General features: G+C 35.9%; 1 protein-coding gene across 3 annotated transcripts in view; it reads right to left on the minus strand.

The window, feature by feature from the left end:
* Positions 1-24,414, minus strand: part of robo3 (roundabout, axon guidance receptor, homolog 3 (Drosophila)) — a 173,565-nt gene that overhangs the window by 30,254 nt on the left and 118,897 nt on the right. For all 3 annotated transcript variants that reach the window (XM_087807332.1, XM_087807331.1, XM_087807333.1), the window contains exons 4-9: positions 24,176-24,296; positions 21,277-21,415; positions 18,328-18,455; positions 7,413-7,537; positions 5,212-5,383; positions 1,695-1,900 (exon numbers count right to left, since the gene is read on the minus strand). In XM_087807332.1, the coding sequence (XP_087663458.1) occupies positions 1,695-1,900; positions 5,212-5,383; positions 7,413-7,537; positions 18,328-18,455; positions 21,277-21,415; positions 24,176-24,296 (891 nt within the window). The remainder of the gene's footprint in view (positions 1-1,694; positions 1,901-5,211; positions 5,384-7,412; positions 7,538-18,327; positions 18,456-21,276; positions 21,416-24,175; positions 24,297-24,414) is intronic.

Genomic DNA, 24,414 nt, shown 5'->3' on the forward strand with positions numbered 1-24,414 from the left:
TGCTAAATGAAATGCTAGCCTTGGCTTGGGAAAGGGGAAAAGGCCTAAAGTATATTAAACATATAGCATTGACATTTGTCACATGTATTAGCCATGTTTGCATGAACTTTAAGGTGCAAAATGAAATGCTAGCCTTAGCTTGGGAAAGGGGAAGAGGCCTAAAGTATTTTACACTTATAGTGATGTTAATCATGACATGTTTTAGCCATTTTAGCATTCACTTTAATGTGCTAATTTAAATGCTAGCCTTAGCTTGGGAAAGTGGAAAAGGCATAAAGTATATTAAAGTATATATTAAAGTATATGACATTCTCAACATAATTACTTATATATAATAATAATATGCAGCCATGCTAGCATGTATATTAAGGTGCTAAATGTGCATGCTAGCATTAGCTAGGAAAATATGAAAGGCCTTTAGTAGTTTACCTTCATAACATTACCACCTATGATGTATATTAGCTTTGTTAGCATATATATTAAGAGTCTAATAACGGCAAAACGACGGCAGCCAAACGTTTTTTCATTCTACAAAATTTAGGCTAAATTTCCGACCAACCATTTTGACTTGTACTCCTTGAGACCCGCCCCCTAATAGACTGTCCTACTTTTTTTTTTTTTAAAGCAATAAAACTACAACCACACAAGTGTAAATAAATTACATTTGCAGTGGTAAAGATCGCACAAAGACAGAGTCCCTTTGCTGAACCGGAGAGGGAAAAACGGAGGGCCACTGAATATCTGACTGGCCACAAGTTTTGAGACCCCTGGTAATAATCTGTTCCAAATATAGACAGAAGCTTGTATTTCCAAAACCGTCTCGCCACCGTATTTCCACACAGCGCGAACCCACCGTTGTAATTCAACGCAAAAAAATTCCAAGAGCTACTTCGCAAAACGCTCTCATATTGTAAAAAACCCGGCACCACAAATATCTGGGGGTTTCATGTTTACTCAGCGGTCGGAGCTGTAAAAACCAGACCGGCTTGGTGTCTGCGCACAAGCCGAGAATCAGAAGTCTACAGAGAACTTTAATATGCACTTTGACTGCTTCAAACGAGCTCCAGAGCAGGAACACTTTCCAGTTAGTGCTCTCGGCTGTCAGACGCCTTCACTTTAAATCCCACGTGGCATCAGCTCGGCGTTAAATGTATTTGCAGGCTTTTCACTTTCATACTTTTCTCCACTAAAAGACCTTCCCTATCTGTCTCGGCGCTCCTCCGTCGGAGTGATGTATAGAGGTTTTAATTACAAGTCCTGGCGATCGTTAATCATCGAGGAAACCACAATCAATTAATGCAAGGGGCCCCTTTTTTTTTTTCTTCTGTAGCAGCCGATGCCACGGTGACCTCAGGTGCCGCGGCGCACCCTGAAGGGAATTCGTAGTAGAGTTTCATTAGCATGGAGTAAGACAGCGCTAATGACTGCTAATGGCCTTGTAGGCTCATTATCATGGCGATCACACCTCGGAGTTGCTACTTTCGCTACGTTCGCTGCCTCTTTCCATCTCATTAAGGCTCATCAACCGGCAAAACGTTGGCGCTTTGACTCCCGTCGTCAAATGCCTCTTTCGCAAGGAATCGGATGTTTGTCTTGAAGTGAAACCGCCCGAGCGCTGATGTTTCAATTGAGAGAAACCGGTCCAAACCCGGATGATGAAAAAAGTGTCCGCCATCTGTCTTAACGGGATGTACCTGGAGGTTGGTGATCTGGAAGGTGCCGTTATCCATCAGGCTGATTCTGCCGTCGTTGGCCAAGATCCTCTGTCCGTCCTTCTCCCATTGGATGCTGGGCATGGGGTTGCCCATGATGTGGCAGTGAAGCTGGGCGGTGGTACCGGGGGCTTGCGTGTGATTGGCTGGTCCTTGGCGGATGATCGGGGGGACGCGGTCCGAAGTCGCTGAAAGAGAGGATGCGGAATATAGTTCAGTTACTTTCAGTGCTTGAGTTACATGCTAACCATAGACGTAAAGGCCATGTTAGCATGTACAATATGGTGCTAAATGTACAGGCAAACATTAGCTAGTGAAAGAGGAAGAGGTCGCAAGTATATTCCACTTAAAGCGATGACATTTATGACGTGTATTAAACATGTTAGCATGGATAATAAGGTGCTTTATGCACATGCTAACCTTAGCTAGTGAAAGAGAAAAGGCCTTAAGGATATTCCACTTATAGCATTGACATTCATGACGTGTATTACCCATGTAAGCATGCACTTTAGGGTGATATAAGAAATGCTAGTCTTAGCTAGGGAAAAGGGGTAAAGGCCTAAAGTATATAACACTTAAAGTGATGACAATCACAACATGTATTAGCCATGTTAGCATGCACTTTAATGTGCTAAATTAAATTATAGCCTTAGCTAGGGGAAAGTGGAAAAGGCCTAAAGTATATTACACTTATAGTGATGACAATAATGACATGTATTAGCCATGTTAGCATGGACTTTAAGGTGCTCAATGAAATGCTAGTCTTAGCTAGGGAAAGTGGAAAAGGCCTAAAGTATATTACACTTATAGTGATGACAATAATGACATGTATTAGCCATGTTAGCATGGACTTTAAGGTGCTCAATGAAATGCTAGTCTTAGCTAGGGAAAGTGGAAAAGGCCTAAAGTATATTACACTTATAGTGATGACAATAATGACATGTATTAGCCATGTTAGCAAGACATTCTTGACATAATTACTTGTATATCTGTCAAAGCGCTTTGTGACCCTGGTCTAGAAAGGCGCTTTATAAATAGAGATTATTATTATTATTATTATTATTATTATATAAAAATAATAATATACAGCCATGCTAGCATGTATATTAAGGTGCTAAATGTGCCTGCTAACGTTAGCTAGGGAAAGATGAAAGGCCTTAAATATATTACACTTATCGCATTGGCATTTATGACCTATATTAGCCATGTTAGCAGATATATTAAGGTGATAAATTCACATGCTAACCTTAGCTCGTGAAAGGGAATTGACATTCACGACATGTATAAGCAATGTTAGCATGTACGTTGAGGTGCTTAATGTACATTCTAACCCCAAGTGTCACATCTACAAACTACAGCCTGCAATTACAACAAGAAACCAAAAATAAAAAGTGATATGCGACCTGCTAAAGCGTTTGTTTGCTCTTCTCGTTTCAGGTGATAAATGTCACGGTTGGCCTTGAACGCTGCTTCATACCTTCAGCATTCAAATCGATTCCATTGATTTTCACAGGTAACAATGTGGCGATGGTTGTGTTGACGTTACGCTCCACTTGGTATCATATCGAGTGACACTCGATATGGACAACGACAATAACGCACAGGATGTTTTCAAATTTTATCAGGAGGTAAAAGCGCTACATGCTAAGGCTTTCTGAAATTAAAGGTGAACGGTTCTTTAAATCTGGTCCATTTTCAGACAGAAAAACGAATCATTCATCACAGTCTGCTGGTTTATCCCCCCCCCCCCCATTGAGCCACATGTGCACCCTCGTAACGCCAAGCATCCTTCAAATCGGCCTCAAATTAAAAATATCCCGCCGCCAAATGAGCAAACAGCAGGACGTCTTATCTGATGTGATCAGACAGGACAAGCGTCGACGGCAACATATGCTTCCCTCCTGTATGCAGGCGCCTACTTTTGTTTTGTGTTTCAGTTAGCTGCGGTTAGCTGATGCTATCAGAGTCCGCCGCGCCGCAGAATACTGATGAGCAAACGCCGCCGCAGAGCCGCCACAGACCCAGAGATATGGGCTTGTGGGATTACAGACCAGTCTCTTCAGCGCTTGAAACACGGATTGCGTCTTTCTTTGAAATCCAATTTGAACCCAATCCAGTGAGAAATTAAGCTAACAAATCACTTTAATGAAATAAGAGAGAAACTTCCATTTCCAACACACATTTATCTGACAAATTGGTGATGCTATGGTGGAGCACTTACTAGAAATAATAGTTGTTTTTGTTCTTCTTTATAGCTGTAGACTACGTTCATAGAATTAGCAATGTTAGCATATTCATTAAGGAACTTAATTAAGTACCTTAATGTATATGCTAATATTGCTAATACATGTTGTGAATGTAAATGCTCTTTCACTAGCTAAGGTTAGCGTGTGAATTTAGCAAATTAACATGCTAACATGGCTAAAATAGGTCACAAATATCAATGATATGAGTTTAATATAATTAAGGCTTTTCAACTTTTCCTAGATAATGCTAGCATGCACATTTAGCACCTCGATATACCTGCTAGCATAGCTTGTCATGATTATTATTGTAATATACTGTAATATACTACCTTTTACACTTTCCCTAGCATTTAATTTAGCACCTTAAAGTGCATGCTAACATGGCTAATGGCATCTCTATGAAAATAGAAATAGTAAATTTGGATTTTCTTATATTTCAAACTATTTTTTTTTTTTAATTTCACTGAATACTGTCTAATAAAAAAGTTTGGCTTTATTAAGCTCAAATATTTTCTTTTTAATTTATTTCATACGACATGGTCACAGCAAGAGACGGATCACACCGAGTCTGGTTCTGCTCAAGGTTTCTGCCCGTTTGCTGGGACCTGTTTGGTTTTTTCTTATATAGTGTTATTTTAACTCTTAATTCTCTTGAGATACTTTTGTTATGCTTTGAAACTTTGAATACAATTTAATTGGAATGAATATAAAGTTAAACAAATTAAAGTATTATAAACTCAACACATAAAACCGTCGGTCTGTATTAAAAAGCCTGAAACTTAATAAAGTGAAGTGATTTTTATTAAGTAATTAAAATTATTATTGAGGCGATGAATCAAAGTAAAACTATAAGAAGATTCAATAACATGTCTTAAAACCGACTGAACGCTAATGGACATTTATTTATTAAAAAAATTAAATAATAATAAATACATTTTGGGCATTCTTGGAAAAATAAAATGGAATAAAGTCCAAATAAAATGCTAATCGGTCGTCACTGGAAAGGTTTTTCTTAGATAATGAATCCAGTGTGAGTAGAATTGATGCTGCTTGGATGTTTATTTCCAGGGTCACCGTGGCAGCTGCCACCCCAGTGTTTACATCACCGCACAAGCATCACCATATAAGCTCAGCAACACCTCTCTTGCACGTCTTGCGAAGTCAAACAAATCATCGGAAACAAATTAACTTAACTTCGTGGCGATGCCCTGCGGTTGCCGTGGCGACGGGGGGGGGCGACTTAAAGCACTCACCGCTCTCCACCTCCAGCAGCGCTTTGGTCAGGATGCTCCCCGCCACGTTGATGGCCTGGCAGATGTAGAAGCCCGAGTCCTCCTCCTGGACGTCGGCGATGGTCAGCTCGCCGCTCAGCGACACCGAGAAGCGACTGGTCTGGGTCGGCTCCTGGATGGGGAACAGCAAAGTCTGCGGGACAGAGACAGAGACCATTTTAAAACCTATTATTTTTTAAGATTTGTTGAGGATCATAGAGTCTATTTTTGTGCACTTTAACCCCCTCGTTTTTGAGTCGACCGTTTCCTTCCTCCTCCTTGCCTCCTTTATCTTTTCTCCTCCTCTCCTATTCTCCTGCTCCCACACAGATTCCACAGGCCTCTCGTCCAATCTCCTCCTCTGTAATCTGTACCTGGAAGCCGAGCGAGGAGCTCCCACGCACTCATCAGGCCTTTCACAGCGTTCCTAACAGGCCGCTGGCTTATCGCTCTTCAAGAGATGCGCGTATGTGCGTTGAATAAGCGCCGGCGTGCTCGGATGATACCACGAGAGCGAGTATCGGGAGTCGGTTCTGAACCGCAGCGATAAAAGCTGAGGCGTCGGATTGGAAAGTATGAAAGTTAAACTCTTGTACATTTCACGCTACTTCTATTCTATAGGGGTCCCTCGCCGTGGTTCACCTTCCGCGGTCTTCTGGTTTTACAGAAATTCTTTTTTTTTGCACATGGTAGAGCAGTAGACTCTACTATGGACTCTACTATAGACTCTACTACGATCAACAGTCACTAATACGGACTGTACTACAAACTCTTCTACGGCCACTACTATGGACTCTCTACTACGGACTCCACTATTGACACTGTTACGGACTCTAGTACAGACTCTAGTACAGACTCTACTACAGACTCTACTATGGTCACTACTAGGGACTCTACTACAGACCCTGATAGATACTTTACTACGGTCACTACTACGGACTTTTACTACAGACTCTACTACAGTCACTACTACGGACTCTACTACAGTCACTACTACGGACTCTACTACAGATCTGGTACATACTCTACTACGGTCACTACTACGGACCTTACTACAGACTATACTACAGTCACTACTACTGACTCTACTACATACCCTGATACATACTCTACTACGGTCACTACTACGGACTTTACTACAGACTTTACTACAGACCATGATACATACTCTAGTACGGTCACTACTACAGACTTTACTACAGACTCTACTACAGAACCTGATACATACTCTACTACGGTCACTACTAGGGAATCTACTATGAACTCTACTACAGACCCTTGATACAGACTCTACTATGGTCACTACTACGGACACTACTACGGTGACTACTATGGATTCTACTACGGACTCTACTAGGGACTCTAGTACAGACTCCTTTATGGACTTAACTACGGACTCCACTATGGATTCTGCTACAGATTCTACTACAGACTTTACCACAAACTCTACTACGGACTCTACTATGGACTTAACTACGGACTCCACTATGGATTCTACTTCAGACTCTACCACAAACTCTAATACGGACTCTACTATGGACTTAACTACGGACTCCACTATGGATTCTACTACGGACTCTACTATGGACTTGACTATGGACAGTACCACAGACTCTACTATGGACTCCACTACAGATTCTACTATAGACTCTACTACAGACACTACCACAGACTCAACTAAGGACTCCACTACAGACTCTACTATGGACACTACCACAGACTCTACTAAGGACTCCACTACAGACTCTACTCCTACATCCCCTGGAAAAGCCAGGACCATCATTATAATCCCATCTTTGACCCATATTACTGGTGGAAGGTCCACTATGTTAAAAAAGCGATCATTAAATGAAGTAAAAACGATGGTAAGACATTTGAAAAAGCTCTAAAAATAGAAATAAAAGCCATTACAGTAATATCATCAGCCTCGGTGTGATCACGGATTCATATTTAGCCTGGTTTCTTTCTAACATTAAGTATTAAAAAGTTTTAAAGCTGCTGATATTAAATATGAACCAGTCTGAGAATAGATGATTAGAGCGTGTGATGTTCAGGGAGAAGAGATTCATGCTCAGGACTATAACTTCTGACATTTTATGGATCATTCTTGACCCTGAAAAACTCAGATTGCTCTCATATCCTGTGAGGAGAAGGTGTCTAAACAAGAACGGATGTTTTCATACCTGGCTGCCTTCTTTCTGCCAGAAGACGGCCGGAGGCGGATTTCCTTTGGTGCTGCAGAGGAAGGTGATGGTGCGACCCGGCGCCGCGATCTGGTCCCGAGGCCGGACCACGATCTGAGGCGGCACTGCAGACAGAGATCAAGGAGAGGCAGGTGTTGAGTTAATTCTGATCACCGATTGGTCAACAGAAATGATGGAAGTATATCAGGGTCGTCAGAATATTGAATACATTTCAATTGTTGAAACAGTGAATCTCTTATTGATTTTTCTTTAAAAAAAACATTGAATTCAATTATTTCTAAATTAGAAGCTTCAATTTGGTTTTATTGATTAATTGGAATAAATCATAATTCTTTATAAAGGTTGTATAAAATATTGATTTGTTCATATACAATATATATATATATATATATATATATATATATATATATATACATGTAGAGTTTAACAATCTTATACAAATAATAAAAATAAGTTTTATAAATTAAATGTTTTTTTTATTGTAGAATAAACTGTATATAATACAATAAAAAGAAATGTTAGCATAATAGTGCCAAATTTAATGTAGAATATTAAAGGCTACGAATAAAAATTGAATAAAAAACATTTATTTAAATAAACTTTTTTTTTTAACCATTTCATATTCTGATGGCACTGAAAACTTATAAACTTTTATATATATATATATATATATATATTCATTAAATATTTATTTAAAATAAATAGGAAGACCTTCTGTGGGTAAAAACAAACACAAATGTATTCATACAAAGTAAAAAACAAATTAATTAATTTAATGTTTGAATTCAGAAATTATTGAAAAACAATATTTAAGCAATGCTTATAAAACAAATAAAAATAAAAAACATGTATAATGTTAAACTAAACTATTCACTATTCTGGAACTTTTATACGTTCATAAAAAAAAAAGAAAAATATAACAAAATTCACAAGACCATATTGACCACCCTTGCCTGGGTTTCCTCCATGTACTCTGATTTACCCCCCAGTCAAAAAAACATACAGAGGTTGATTAAGTACTATAAATTATCCATAGGTGTGAGTGGTTGTTTTGTCAAACACACATAATTATAATACAAGTGCTTCAAACGTTATATTAACTGCTTCAAAAAGACAATGGTAGACGCACAGATCAAAAGAAAGCATGTAAAACGTTCTTAATCTCGTGGTGTATTTGTTGTCAACCCAGAATAGATCCTTCAGTAAAGCCTGATATGGATCGGCCGAGCAGGAGTCTGGTCTCATTAGGGCTGGTCTGCTGGAGGAGGAAGAAGAAGAAGAAGGTGCTACATCTGCACACACTTTGATTTCTATCGATTGTGTTGCGAGCGACAGGCCTTCCTGCACAGAGGGAGGTTTGAATTTGCTTAAGTGATTCCTCATCGTCCCACCTGATCTCCGGCTTCTCTCTCGCTCAGTCTCAATTAGGGGTGAGAGAGGGGGAGAGAAGACGGGGGGAGAGTCAGAGGAGCTTCGCCCGGAACAGGAGGGTAAACACTGTCACAGAGGTTTTGTTTTTCTGTCACAAAGACCTAAAAGTGTAAAAAAAAACGATACGGTTTGACAAAACTGAATATCATGGTACAATGTGGAGACTTCACAATAAAGTGATTCCATCTCAAAACAAGATAAAAATAAGGGTCATTTTCATGTTGAGATTGTGACATGTATAGATGTCAATGTTTAAGATTAAGTTAAGGGTCACATTATCAATGTTAACAAATAAATATAAAGCGCTCAATAAGAGCAAAAATCATGTTAGAGGAAAGGAATTGAAGTCGATAACAACACTAAGATAATCCTACTGACAATATTCTTTTAATTGAACTCTAGGGTTATGTATCGGGAAGAATCTGACGATACGATACGCCATACGATACGTAGCCATATATTGTGATACTGTAGTGACAAGTATATATGTAAGTAAGTAAGTAAGTAATATTTATTTATATAGTGTAGTATTTTCGAGTACTTGACTCTGGTGTTGTAGATTTTACAGACCACTTGACTCTTGACGAGGTCGTAACTGCTTTCATTTTTTTTTTTAAACCAAAATATGTCCAAAAATCAGCTTTAAAAAGCTGCTGGAGTCGACTGTATCCTCTCGTCCTCAGTCATCACCAGGATTTTATAGTTCCTTTAGCTGAGAAGGACTGCTGCCATCTGGCGTCCGTGACACAAAAATTAACAAAATCCATGAATATTTCAATTGGAAATTAGAAATTATAAAAATAAAATGTAATGATTTTTTTAAGTATCTTGAATCTAGTAAGAATGTATCCTCTTGTCCTCAGGCCACCAGAAGTTGCAGGGATCTGCAAGATTTAATTACGTAATTTAATAAACGTAATGAGTGGTGCCATCTAGCGTCTGTAAGATTAATTGCAACACAAAAATGAACTAACGCCATGAATATTTAAATTGAAAATTAAAAATAATACAAATAAAATTGAATAATTGAATTTTTCCCACTTTATTTACATAAAAAAAACATTAAATTATCTTGTATTTAGTAAGAATGTATCCTCTTGTCCTCAGGCCACCGGGATTATTTAAAAGCCAAAATAAATATATATTTTTGCGTTACTTTCGAATGTCGATACAGTGTTGTGGTAAAAACATTGCGATATATCGCCGTAACAATATTTTCTTGGACACTAAAACGTCATCTTATAAAAGTACCGTATTTTCCGGACTATAAGTCGCAAAAAGATTTTTTCATAGTTTGGCCGGGGGTGCGACTTATACTCTGGAGCGACTTATGTGTGAAATTATTAACACATTATTACCGGTATATGATTTCACATGTTATTTTCACACTAAACCGTAAGAGGGCGCTCTAGGCCTGTGTTGATAATTTCGACGTAGAAGAGGAAGCGTCGCATCTTCTACCTCTGGAGTTAGCGGAGTTGTTTAAAAGTAAGTAAGTAAGTAAGTAAGTAATATTTATTTATATAGCGCTTTTCCAGACCAGGGTCACAAAGCACTTAAACAAACAAAACAATACTCAAAAAAGTATATACTTTAAAGATCAAGATAATACTGAGAACAACACAGGAGTTCCAGAAAATCAAGGAAAAGCCTGAACAAATAGAAACGTCTTAAGATGAAGATTTCATTGGATTTTAGTTATTTGGAGTTACACGGATGGTTTGGTAAACTTCTTAGCATGTTATTTATGCTATAGTTCTCTGAATAACTCTTAATATGTTATGTTAACATACCAGGCACGTTCTCAGTCGTGTCATGTAACGTAACATACCGTACAATTATTCAGCCTGTTGTTGCCTCTATTCTATTTTTATTTTAAATTGCCTTTCAAGATGACATGTCTGTTCTTGGTGTTGGATTTTCTCAAATAAATTTCCCCCAAAAATGCGACTTATACTCCAGTGCGACTTATATATGTTTTTTTCCTTCTTTATTATGCATTTTATGGCTGGTGCGACTTGTACTCCGGAGCGACTTACAGTCCGGAAAATACGGTTTGTTTCTTTTTACTTCCTGGATCGACACAGCTAGAGATGAGTTCTAGCTCCTTCACTGCGACTGTAGTTTAAACTCCGATCGTCTCACACTTTGTCTCTCCCAGCAGGAGGCGCTTCACGTCGACCACGGCGAAGGAAGCTCGGCCGGCCTCGGGTCCGGAGGATGAAACCCCACGACGCATCGCAGCACGGTACGCGTGTGATGTGCGAGCGAGAGCGACGTACGAGATATATATACGAGCCTCGGCTTCATCTCCCACAAAGGCATGAGCTTCCCGTCTGCGCTGACGCAACTCCTGAAATATTAAAGAAACGCCGCGTAATGGCTTTTTTTTTTCTTTTTTTATATAACGCTGGCTGACGCTTCCTGACAGTGATGCGACAAAAAAAAAACACAAGACGGATGCCAGACTGACACATGGTCCCGTTCCCTGACACCTCTGACCCAAATCCTGGGGATTCTTGCGGCAATTAGGACCCGAGTTCGGCGGCGTTCGGAGGATAACAATGTTTGAGGCGAGGAGGCGGAGCGACATCTTGCCTGCGGCGCTAATAAATAATTAGCTTGTGACGGGTGAACGACGACACAAGGAGCTCCGGATTTAGGCCAAACAGACCCGTAAGGATCCTCGTGTGGGACGGGGAAGAAGGATAGAGGAGCTGAAATAAACATGACGGAAGTTGCAAAACGTGATGTGAATCCAAGAACTTTTTACAAGTTCAGAAGCTTTGTTTAATGCTAACAGCATCATGGTTTGTTTGGTAAACTCCAGAGAATTCAGAGGACTTAACCTACGAGTCAGAGAAAGTTTGGGGCCCCCCGACTTTGGCCCCTTTGTGTAACTGACACCAACTGGTCTACTGGTGTTTTTTGGACAATCTTTTTAGTTTTCTACTGATTTTCTATTAAATTATTGCCAATGAAAACGAGTGATGAAGCTTCAAGAAACGGTGTCATAGTGTTTAGAGGTCAGTAGGTGGCGCCATCAGCTTAAAAATGACGTGAGGTTTCATTAGAACAATTTGTTTAAAACAAAGGAAAATAGTGCAGAGGTCGCCATCTAGTGGACTCTGACAATAATGACACTGCTTCATGGAGCTTCGTCAGACTATCACTAGTGAAAAGTATTCCTGATAACGGAAATATATATATATATATATATATATATATATATATATATATAATAAGACAATTGAGAAACAAACAGAAATCATTAAAAAATAAGTGAGGTTATGAACTTGTTTCAATAAAGTGAAATAAATCACTTTTATTGAGAGCCAGTTGGATTTGACTTCTATTTTATTTTTTAATTACTTTTTTATTTACATATCTTCACCAAGGACAAAGAGAAATAATAAAAATAAAAATAGTATTAAGTATGGTATTCATTGCCACCAATGGTTATTGTTGTTCTGGTAGAAGAACTCACATTTTCCGGAATTTTCCTAATCTTCTGAGACTCCTTTGTTTGTCTTATGTCTTCTTGGCCTGTTAGAGTTTTTTATTATTATTTATAGGTACTTTTAACTGTGTATTGTTTTTGATTGTTCAAGTGCTTTGTGACCCTGGTCTAGAAATGCGCTTTACAAATAACTATTACTTACTTGTTGTAATAAACAGGTAGATACGATATCGGACCTGATAAATCTGAGGCTTACTATTGATGTGTTTACGTGAGAAACTTTTTTAACATCTTTTAACATAAATTTAACTTGAGGATTCAAGAATTTATTATTGAACTTGTTAGTTTAAACGTACATTTGACTAATGACGAAGTCAAACCTGGTCAACAATATGAGCGACTCATGTCTAGAAAAAGTTCCTCTAAACCACTGGAATCTGGCAACTTTCAATAAAGTTTACTCGCGCATATGACTCCATGGGTGTAACTCACTTCCTGTTTAGAAGATTGTGCGTGTACATGTATAAAAAATACACAAACTGGACCTTTGGAAAATATTCTCCCTCGTCGCTGGCGAAAGTAACTTTAAAAAAAAAAGATCTTCTGGTTGCGTTATCTTCTCACTACCTTAAAAAAGAACTCTCCCGGGGCTGAGTGTGAGTCTGTGTGAGTCTGTGTGTGTCTGACTCACACAGCAGAAACCGACACTTCACAAACTCACTCCCCCCCTGCACCCCGAAGCTACACACCAGGGGGGCGGGGGGTGGGGGGGGGGGGGGCAGAACCCTTGAGAGACTGATCTCCTCTGGAACCTTGATGTGACAGACAGCTGTCACAATCCCACGCTGATGTCGGCGTTTTACACACTCGGGTAAACACACTCTCACGCTGCTGCATCATTCTCACACACACTCTCACACACACATACTCTCACACACACTCTGGCCGCGATCTGAAATGATGATGGAGGATCTGGTTATTTCCCGGCCGTGATGTATTACAGCGGCGCCATTACTCATCCGTGCTTTTGATTCAATCTGGACGAGACCCTCCTCCAGAAGTTTGGCCAACGTCAATAGAAGGAAAAAGTGAAGGACGGTCGTACTTTAAATGGACGCTTGAATCAATCGCAGTCGAGGGCGGTGACGGGGAGAAAAAAAAAAAGCTGATGTAAGCGCGATCGGAAGTTGACCTTTTCTGCTTCCTTTAATTAGCCGGTGGAAGGAGAAACGATCGGATCTGGACCTTTTGTCTCTTTTCGACTCGGGATATTAGATGAAAAAGTATTGTTCGTTCAAAAATATTGGCTATGAGTGAATCAAAAGTACTTTATTTCATTTTTTTTTAATCATTTTTCATCTTTTTTAACTGTTTAAATTAGACATAAACGCTATTAAAACATATTTTTATTCATATTCATTTGGATTTCGCCATAAAGTCCTGGTTCAGAAAAGAAAAAAAAAAAGTGTTGCACATTTTACTGATCTATTTAGGTTTTTAAAAAATTCCCTTTAAAAAAATGCAAGTCTTTACAAACACTATCAAAATATATATATTTAATAATAAATCATATTCCTTTGCGTTCTGCCCTTTGTGACTCATGTGAACAAAAGAGGAAAAAAGAGCCAAAAAGCCCTTCATTTTGTTATGATTATCTTGTTGTTTTCTTTTAAATTATTAATTATTTTGTTTCTAATTGACATTTCACTGATATATTTAGTTTTTTATTAAATCTTGCCTTTTAAAAAAAGTTATGTTATTATTTTGTGCTCTACTTCGTTTTAACCAAACTTTTAAAGTAAGCTACAAAACAATATAAAAAAATATATATTTAAAAAAAAAATCATATTCCGTTATATTCTACCCTTTGTGAAGAGAAAGAAAAACAAACGCCTAAAAAGCCCTTTTGTCATGATTATCTTTTTGTTTTTCTTGTTTTAATTATTAATATTTTTGTTTCTAATTCACATTTACTGTTATATTTAGTTGTTGTTTTTTTAATCTGCCCTTTAAAAACGTAATAAAAACAGTTAAAATGAGCAAATAAATCTACTTAAATATACATTTAAGAATAAAGGCACTTGAATGCCTAAGAGAGCTATATTTAATTCCATTAAATTTAGCGTTTTGTAAAAATTAATCAAAACCGTTGAAACTACAAAACAAATAAAAAAATATATTAATTCATTAATATTTTTTCTTTCTTATGTGAATCAGGTGATATATATATTATTTATAGTAACTTTTTTAAAAATCATTATTATTTCATAATTGTTTTCCAATTTACGTTTAACTGATATTTATCTCCCATTGAAAAAAAAAACCCTTATAATTTAGTTTTTGATTTAATTGAACTTTTGAGCTACAAAATAGTTAGAATTATTAGTTCACAATAATTTATATTCCTTTGTTACTCCTTTTGTAAATCGGGTGACAAACTTTATTTTATAATTTTTTTAAACGCACATTTTCCAAATTAAATTTTATTTTTTAAAGATTTACCTTTTAAAAAAATAAATGTATTATTAATTTGCTTTTGATTTACTTTCAGAAGGTTAAAAAACATCTACAAAATGTAATAAAAAATGTCATAATCATTTATTTTTAATTCCACCTCCATTATTGACATGTTTTTCGTCGCAGGAATGTTTATAAAAAGCCAAAAACATCCCACTGAAGTTATTTGTCTATTTTTTGGTCCTTTGGTATTTTTTTTTCCTTTTCCTCGATCTGCTCGGTGCTTCTCATATTTATTTTGAGAACACTTTAACCTACAAGTGGAAACACATCCTGACAGAAATCCATCTTTGCTGGCAGGAACCAAAGTGTGTCACCGTTTTCTGCAGCAAAAATAAATCCCTGAGAAAAAAAACGTTTTCACATCAAGTTGTTCTATTTTTTTTTGGATTAAAAAAAAGTTCCAATGACCAGAACGGAACTATACGATGATGTTTCTCTCCATTTGTCACCTGGATGAGTTTTCATGAGCAGCAAATACATTTAGTAAATATAATAAAATACATGTCATTTGGGTCATCCATTCACCCATACAATCACACACTGACGGGAGTAGGCCGCAACACAGCTTAGACAAAGATGTAACAGTTTAAAAAAGATTGTCCAGAGATTGTTTCAAGGGCCACTAATCATGTGCAGTAAGACGTTCCAGAAAAGTTCAACACCAAAACAAAAGCTAATATTTGTGTTGCTAATTGCCAAAAGAAAATACTTTTTATAGATGTGTTCATAATTTATAACTTCATATTTATTAATTTAGCTTTCTATACAAGTACAAACAAAAAGTTAAAATCTGAGAGGATACATAAAAAAAAGCACATTTTTTCCATGTTTCCAAATACATTTTTGTTGATGCTAATCACAATGATGCTAATATTTGTGTTGCTAATTGCTTAGAGAAAATACAATTTATAAACATGTTCATAATTTCTAACTTTATTGATTTAGCTTCCTATACAAGTCTTAAGAAGAGGGTTTGAATCTTAGAGGATACATTAAGCAAACTTGCAGCAACATTTATTTTATTTATGTTCATTTTTGTAGATGCTAATCATAATGATGCTAATATTTGTGTTGCTAATTGCTAACAAAAATACTTTTTATCCAGTTTTCCTGTGTGTAGAATTTAGCTGCATTTAAAAGTCTTAACAAAAGGGTTTAAATCTTGAGGATACAATAAGTAAACCGTTTCATATGCAGCAACATTTAATGCTAATCACAATGACGCTAATATTTGTTTTGCTAATTGCTAAAAGAAAATACTTTTTATCCAGTGTTCCTGTGTGTAGATAATATCTAAATTCACATGTATTAATTAAGTGTCCTTTAACTTTCTAAACAAAGGGTGTGAATCTAACATTAAGCAAACAAGTAGCAACATTTATTTCTTACGTTTTTGTATATGCTAATCACAATTATGCTAATGTTTGTGTTGCTAATTGCTAAAAGACAACACTTTTTATTGAGTGTTCCTGTGTGTAGATAATATCAATATTCACATTAATTTAGCTACCTTTGACATTCTTAACAAATAGTTTAAATCTAACAATAAGCAAACATGTAGCAACCTTTATTTTTTACGTTTTTGTCTATGCTAATCACATGCTGATGCTAATATTTGTGTTGCTAATTGCTAAAAGACAACACTTTTTACACATGTGTTCTATGTGTGAATCAAATTTAAAGTCAGAACCTTAGTTTCGGTTTCTCTTCTTGTGTCTTACACTTTATTTGTATTTACTTTAAATGGTAAAAACTGTTAAAAAAAACAGTCAAAAAGGTTATTCCGACTCTCCTACTCACATAATAACCATGTCACTCATTCGCAGAAGTCACTCTCTTTTTGTTCACAGCTTATCAGTCACTCTCCGTCAAGGACACTTACTCCGGGCACACTCGTCTGTCAATCACCCTCTCCATCGAAAGATGGAAAAATTCACTCTCGCTCGCTCTCTCTCTTGCAGTCGGTCACTCTCTCGCTCCACACACCAGTAAATAAAAATGATGGCATGAAATGAAGTACTCACTGGACGGGCCGACTGCGATGGAGGGAAGCAGAAAGAGTGGTGGAGAGCGGGAGGAGAGGAGGAGAGAGAGATGGATGAGACCAATGGCGATGTCAGATGAAACATGCTGGATAATTGATGTGGTAAAAGTTGCATGGGTTCGGGGAGGAAATCGGAGCAAATACACATGGGTAGATTTTAGTATGACTGGATGAGAGAAGGATTTATTTGTGTTGATTTATTAACGTGGTAATGTATGGAAGTACATCAGTGCCATCAGAATATTAACATTTACCTTTTTTATTTATTGAAAAGTTAATTCTTTTAAGGTTTTACTTGTTTGTTTTTTTAATTATTGAATTAAACCATTTGTAAATTGAAAGGTTTATTTTCAGGCTACAAATTAAATATTATTATTATAATTATTTTTGGAAAAATTTGGATTAGAATACTAAAATATATGTGTAAAAATGCATTTAGTTTGGAAATTATCAATGACAAAAATTCAATTATTAAAATTAAACCTTTAAATATAGATATTTTTTTTAAATATAATTGATTAACCATTCAATGTACTTTGATAATTAATAGTATTTTAAAAATCTTTGAGAAACTTTTGTTTTTGGTGTAAAAACTTATTTTATTCAATTATTTAAAAAAAAACCTGAGTTAAACCTTTTAAGACAGATTTGTTTAAATACAACAATTAATCAACCATTCAATGTATTTGGATAATTCATAGTCTTTTAAATTCAGTATAAAAATGTTAGTATAATAGCTCAACCAGACTACACCAAAAATGTGTATTTTTATATTGAATTTAAAAGGCTAAAAATCTAATAAAACTGAATTTAGAACTTTTATTTTTGAAAAACTTGAATTAGAATACCAAAATCTATGTGTATAACTTTCAAAATATCCATTTATTTATTTATTTAATTGTTTAAAAAAAACAACAAGTTAAACCTTTCAAAATACAATTGTTTTTAAATACAATTAATCAACCATTCTATGTATTTCGATGGCGCTTATATACTTTAAATTAAAAGTAAATAAATCCAGTATTTTAACTACAAGATCTAGTTAAATTATTAGTAAACGTGGGTAGTTTTATGAGTGTTATTTATATAGCAGCACATGCTAGTCAGCTTGATGATAAACTGCTCCACGAGTCCAAGTCAAAGTGAGACTAAACAAGGATGTCATCAGAACGACGCTCCCGAAAAACTCCCCTTCATCATCAGACACGACAGATTTCTCCTCCGCCTTCATCTCGCTGACTTTAATTCTTTACAATTTCACCGTCGTTTGATCTCCTCTCCCTCTTGGGGAAGGAGGAACGCAGCTTGAAAGGAATTTTAAAATCTATTTTCACTCCTGTGTTATCTCTGACGGAACGTGAGCGAGCCTCTCTATTGATGGTTTAAAACTGGACGGAGGCTGATAATGTTCAGGTGTGTGTCGTGTCCTTGCGACTGACCGTGGACCTGCAGCGTTCCCGTCGCCTCCGCCTTCCCGACGCTGTTCTCGGACACGCAGGTGTACGTGCCTTCGTCCTCCGCTCGCACCTGGCTCAGGCGCAGGCTGTTGTCGCTGCGGATCTCGAATCTGGAAAATTCAGCAAAAATCGATAAAAAGTTAACCGGGGTCAAAAGGTGCACTAATGCAATATTTACCAGTATTATTGTTATCGTTATAGACTCATTTCACATTTATTTGTAACATTTTTAAAAGAAAAAAACAGGTTGAAAACCGACAAAGATGTGTATTTATTGAGCCGTCAATAAAAGTAAAAACAAAATAGTTTAAATCTTACAGAATTCAATGTATAATACCAGAATAATTTACACATATTTTTTGACACACCACAACCTTAAGTTAATATCTTACCACTGTTAACTGTTGCAATATTTTCTACTGACTCCTTTAAGAAACATCTTAAGACATTTTTATTTGTTCAGGCTTTTCCTTGATTTTCTGGAACTACTGTGTTCTTCTCAGTATTATCTTGATCTTTAAAGTTTATACTTTATTGAGTATTGTTTTGATTGTTTAAGCGCTTTGTGACCCTGGTCTGGAAAAGCGCTATACAAATAAAAATTACTTACTTACTTACCTATATATATCGTTATATTTACACTTGAACAGTGAACAGAATAAATATATTTCCCTGAAGAATAGTCAGATATGTATAGTGAATTTATGTTATTGTTGTTTATTCATCATTATACTATATTATTATTGCGCTTATTTTATAATTTATATCTTTTTTATTGTACTATTATTTTTTATTTAATGGTGTCTATGGAAATTTACTTAATTATTGTTATTTATTACTCTGTTAATTATTGTAACTCTATAGTTTTTTACAAAAAACGTGTAATGTACGTCTTATATTATGTATTATACTGTAAAAACATTACGTTGAAAACATTGAGTAGACATTTTAAGAAAGAAACTTTCCTTTTTATGTGGTAAAAAAAAATAAATCTTATCTTAAATATAATCTTAAATTGATTAAAAGTTTAAGGTTGGATCCAGAATAGGAAAGAAAAAAAAAATCTAAATATTTGATGCTAGCACCACGTTGATTTGTTAGCTGATGCTAGCTAGCGCTGTCAAAAAAACTGCTAAATCTGACTTATTATAGTCTCGTAACTTACCAGTTTATCTAAATATACATTTGTTTAATCTTAGTTCGATAGCCGAAAGATAGTTGCGGTAACTGAAGTATAAGTATTAGTAAATATTAGTCAAATAAATTCAGATGCTAGCTAGCAAGTGTTAGCTAGCATCTGCTAAAAACAAACTCTGATTTACACTTTTAAAGTCAACATTAAACACAGGTTTGAGATCAGTTCTCAACAGTACTTCTGGAGAAGGTCGTGTTCATCTAAGCTCGCCAAACAAACTACAGAGCACGAGCCAATGTTTACTCTCCGCCATCATCATGCGTCTTGTACGGCCTCGGGGGGCCGCACCGACGTAAAAAATCCATCAGCGACTTCTGTAAGGACCCGAAACACTCGCACGACAAGAGCGACTCTCCGTCCCTCGAGGGGTCATTAAAGTTTCATCGCCGACTTCCTCGTCTCAACTACGACTGATATCCAGCCACATGTGAACCGCCAGGAGCCCGAGACGCAAGCTAACGTCTCACGACACGGTTTGATGGAGGTTTAGGTGATGTGTGTCATTCCCAGGTTCTGACTGGTACCATTTGGAAGTTTGATTGTTTTAAAATACATTTTAACGGTGAAGTTTAAGTAGGAAAAAAGGGACTTTTTGCATTTACATTTTCTCAGGGGCCACATTTTATACAGCAGCTGTTGTCATGGGCCAACAAACAAAAATAAAGAAGCAAAAAAAGAATTGAATCTTGCTAAGTAAGCTTGAAATGATTGTTTATGTCTTTTTTTTATTAGTAGTATTTGAACCAAAAGCACACTTTTTCTTTTAATTTTATTCACAAACACATAAAATACTTGCAAAAATGACCAAAATAAAGGGCATAATTCCTAAAACAAAAACCCTATAGTCACAATAAGAGACTAGTAATGAATAGCGGTAATAAAGACAAATTAAAATAGTTTTTTCATGATCTTTGACCTCATGAGGGCCACATGAATACAGTTAAGGGGCCTTATGTGGCCCCCAGGCCATACCAATTTTCAGAAATATATATGAAAAATAATACATATATATAAGATTGTAGCATACATAAAACAATGATGAGTTAAATAATAAGAAGACATGAGAAGTCATATGACTGACTATGATGGATTCAGAAAATAAATTATATATTTTTACATATACTATTGAATTATATTATATTTATATGAATACAAATATTTCATATATAAGGCCAATCAATAAATATACTGTACTGTATTCCTTGAAACATAAACCCTTTTTCTATATTAGTCTTTCTGGAACATGGATAAATACAAAATAAAGGGGTTCAAACAGAACAAAAAAATGTCATCTTAAGTACAAAAATTTGATAGTTATAGGTATGAGTGTAAGTGTTTAGCTTAGCTTAGCTTAGCTTACAATGCTAGCAGCACTCATTCAAAGGTAAATATATATATAGAAATCGTTGTTAGTTACCTTATTTAATATATACAATCACAGGAAGTAAATGATTATCTTATCTTACTGTCCTTTATTTATTTATCAATGATTTACTGAAGCTACTTCTGGTTCATGCTAGCTTCCAAACAATCAGAACACAAAGTAAACTCAGCTACTAATTATGTTTTAAAATAGTATTAACTCACCTAGTTGACTTTATAAAGAAGTTTTTTTTTTTAATCCAGATATTGTTATAGTCACTGACTATTGAGTAAAGCTCAGATAACAACGAGGTTAGAGGTCAGAGGTCGCCCATCATCTGGCGGACATACAGCGGCGTCATGATGCCTCTCACCTGCCCCGAGGCAACTCTCCCTCCTCCCTCCTCCAGCGGACGGTGGGCGTTGGGTCTCCATGGACCTCGCAGAAGAAGTCCACGGTGTCGTCGGCCAGCACCACCTGGTTCACCGGCTGCTTCGTGAACACCGGCCGCTCTGGAAAATGGAGAGAGAAAAATTAACATTTTTTGGAGGCAGAAAAACAGCGGTTGTTGAACCAAAAGGACACCGTTTTAGAACCAGCTGTGACAACAGAACTTTATCTGTCAATAAAAAAAAAATGTATTTAGAATCCAAAACCTTTTCATCCATTTCATGAGCTCACCAGAATCTAAAAACATATTAAAATGTATTTATGTATGCATTTTGCATTATTTACTATTTTTCCATGTTTTATATAAAGATATTTCCCTTAAAAATTACAACTTAAGTATACATTTTATTAAGAACTAGGGCTGGAAGAAAATATCGATACGTTCCAAAATTTTGACAGCAATGTATCGTATTTTTTGCTTTTAAATGTTTATTTTATTTGTATCATTGTTATTAAGTACTTTATATCCCAATAAAGTATATGTAAAATAAAATAATTCGATTTTTTTTAAAATTTACAATTAACATTGTTTTTTCATTTTTGTGTTGCAATTAAACTTCCGGTAGCTAGATGGCAGAAGCCAATACTCCTTCTGCAGCTAGAGAAAACAATGAAATCCTGAACGATGACTGAGGACGAGAGGATACAGTCGACTCCAGCAGCTTTTAAAGTTGATGTTTGGACATATTTTGGTTTCAAAACAAATGAAAGTAGTTACGACTTCGTCAAGAGTCATGTGGTCTGTAAATTCTGCAACACCAGAGTTAAGTACTTAACAGTACTACAAATATATGCTTGTTACTACAGTATCACAACATATTGTATTGTTACCCTTGTATCGTGATATATATCATATCGCCAACATTTTTGCCAGTACACATAGATAGTTGACAACTATTCCTTTGATAATATACTAAATTTTTCTAAATAAAAGAATAATTTCTTACATAAAAATCATGATTTACGTCCATCCAGTATGTTGCCTATACCAGAACACATCTATCTATTAGCGGCTATTACAAAGACACTATTTCTTTAAGTGAGAGATGAACGTATGTTTGCCAATTTTGCTAGTGTGATATGGTCAGTAAAGGTTAACCTTTCCACCCCATGACAAGTCTAATGTTAAATAAAGGACATATTAAACTGAATAGTTTACCTACTAGCTTAGCTTCAGCTAACAATGCTAACTGCAGTCCTTCTAAAATGGAATTACACATTTGAGTAATTGCCTCGTGTGAAATATACCATTGTAGGAGAAAGATATTATTATATTATTTTATTCTTACAACAACATTGTTAAATGATGCTATTGATGGTTCATGCTAGCTTCCAAACAATGACAACACAAACTCAATTCAGCTTCTTATTGTGTTTTAAAATAGTATAAACAAACCTATTTAGCTCGCGAGTTTCATGAGGAAATCGAAATAATTTCCAATAGTTATATTATCTTCCAGATGAAATCTAAATGAGCGTAATGGATGCTATCGCGCACAGATGGAGTATGAAGGTAGATTCATGGAGCAGCACATGTTCAGCAGCTAGAAATAGATAAACGATGTGAAGACACAGCATCTGGGAGCTGAGGGAAGGGCGTCGAAGGAGGGGGGGGTGGACAGAAGAAAATATCAATTTTCTATCCGTTTCCAGGAATCAATACTTTCAGAGCGTCTGCTCGCTGAGAATCCCAGAGAGGGGAGAAGGCAGTGGAGGTCAAGAGAGCAAAGTGAAAGGTCAGCCAGGAGGGAAACATTCATCTGCAGCAGCATCTGTTCGAAGCTGCAGTGGAGAATACAGAGAAGAATACAAGCTTCCTGTGTCTTAAAGAGGCTGTCGTTTTTTCTTGACTGTTTTATCATTTGATGCAACTTTAAAAGTTTAAATTGTGATTAAAGTGTATGTTTAGCTAGTTATGAATGGAGTCATTGGAATATTCAGTGGTTGAATTTAAATAATTTAAAATATATATATTTTTAAATAAATGACCTCAATAATTTATATATTTTAAGATCAAGTTTGTATTCATTGAATGATTTTGTTTAAGAGTTTGTTTATTGAACCTGTTTTTATTGAATTCAATAGTTGGTACGAGTGTTAAGTAATTAGTTTAGCTTAGCATACAATGCTAGCAGCAGTCATTCCAAGGTGAAATTATATATATAAATTGTTGTTAGTTACCTTATTTAAAATATACAATCACAGGAAGAAAATTATTGTCTTATCTTACCTTTATTTATTTATCAATGATTTACTGATGCTATTGCTGGTTCATGCTAGCTTCCAAACAATCAAAGAACACAAATTATGTTTTAAAATAGAATAAACGTACCTAGTTAGCTTGTGTGTCCTGATTCAATAGGTGGAAATTCATAGTTATTGGTTTTCCGAGTTCAAAAACGTATTTATTTATTTATTTAATATATAGAAGGATTTTTTTCAAAAATATTAACACATTGAGTTTGATATTGTTATTCAAACAATTCAACAATAAATGCTCTTAACGTATCGTTTTTTTTATTCTTAGCATTTTAAATTCAATATAAAAAGTTGGTGTATAATCATCATTATAGGATTTATGAGGATTATATCCTCATTTAAATCACTCTATGAGAACAAAACCACAAATATTGGTTTGACTGGAAACATACAGTGATTGACAGGTCAAAAAAATCTGTCAAATCCCAGATAATTCCATTCGAGCCGAGATTTTAAAAGTCACCTTCTCTGCCTCATAACACAAGACAGTTGGTCCATAAAATGTCATTTCCAACTGGTTCGTCGTCTTATCAGCAGTGACTTAAAAAACCCAGATGACTCACCGAAAACCACCAGCTCCGCCGGGTCACTGTCCTTCTCACCGACCATGTTGGTACCGACGCACACGTACATGCCGGCGTCGCTCTTCCTGGTGTTGGAAATCATCAGCTTCCCTCCTCGCATCTTCACGAATTCAGAAGAAGAAAAAAAAGAAACTAATGTTGACTGAAATCAATGCATTTGGAAACAGTTGGTTCTTCAAAGGATACAAACGGTCAATTGATCAATAAGATCCAATCAA

This window comes from Callionymus lyra, chromosome 14 (genome assembly GCF_982586985.1).
Source record: "Callionymus lyra chromosome 14, fCalLyr1.hap1.1, whole genome shotgun sequence".
Lineage (NCBI taxonomy): Eukaryota > Metazoa > Chordata > Actinopteri > Syngnathiformes > Callionymidae > Callionymus > Callionymus lyra.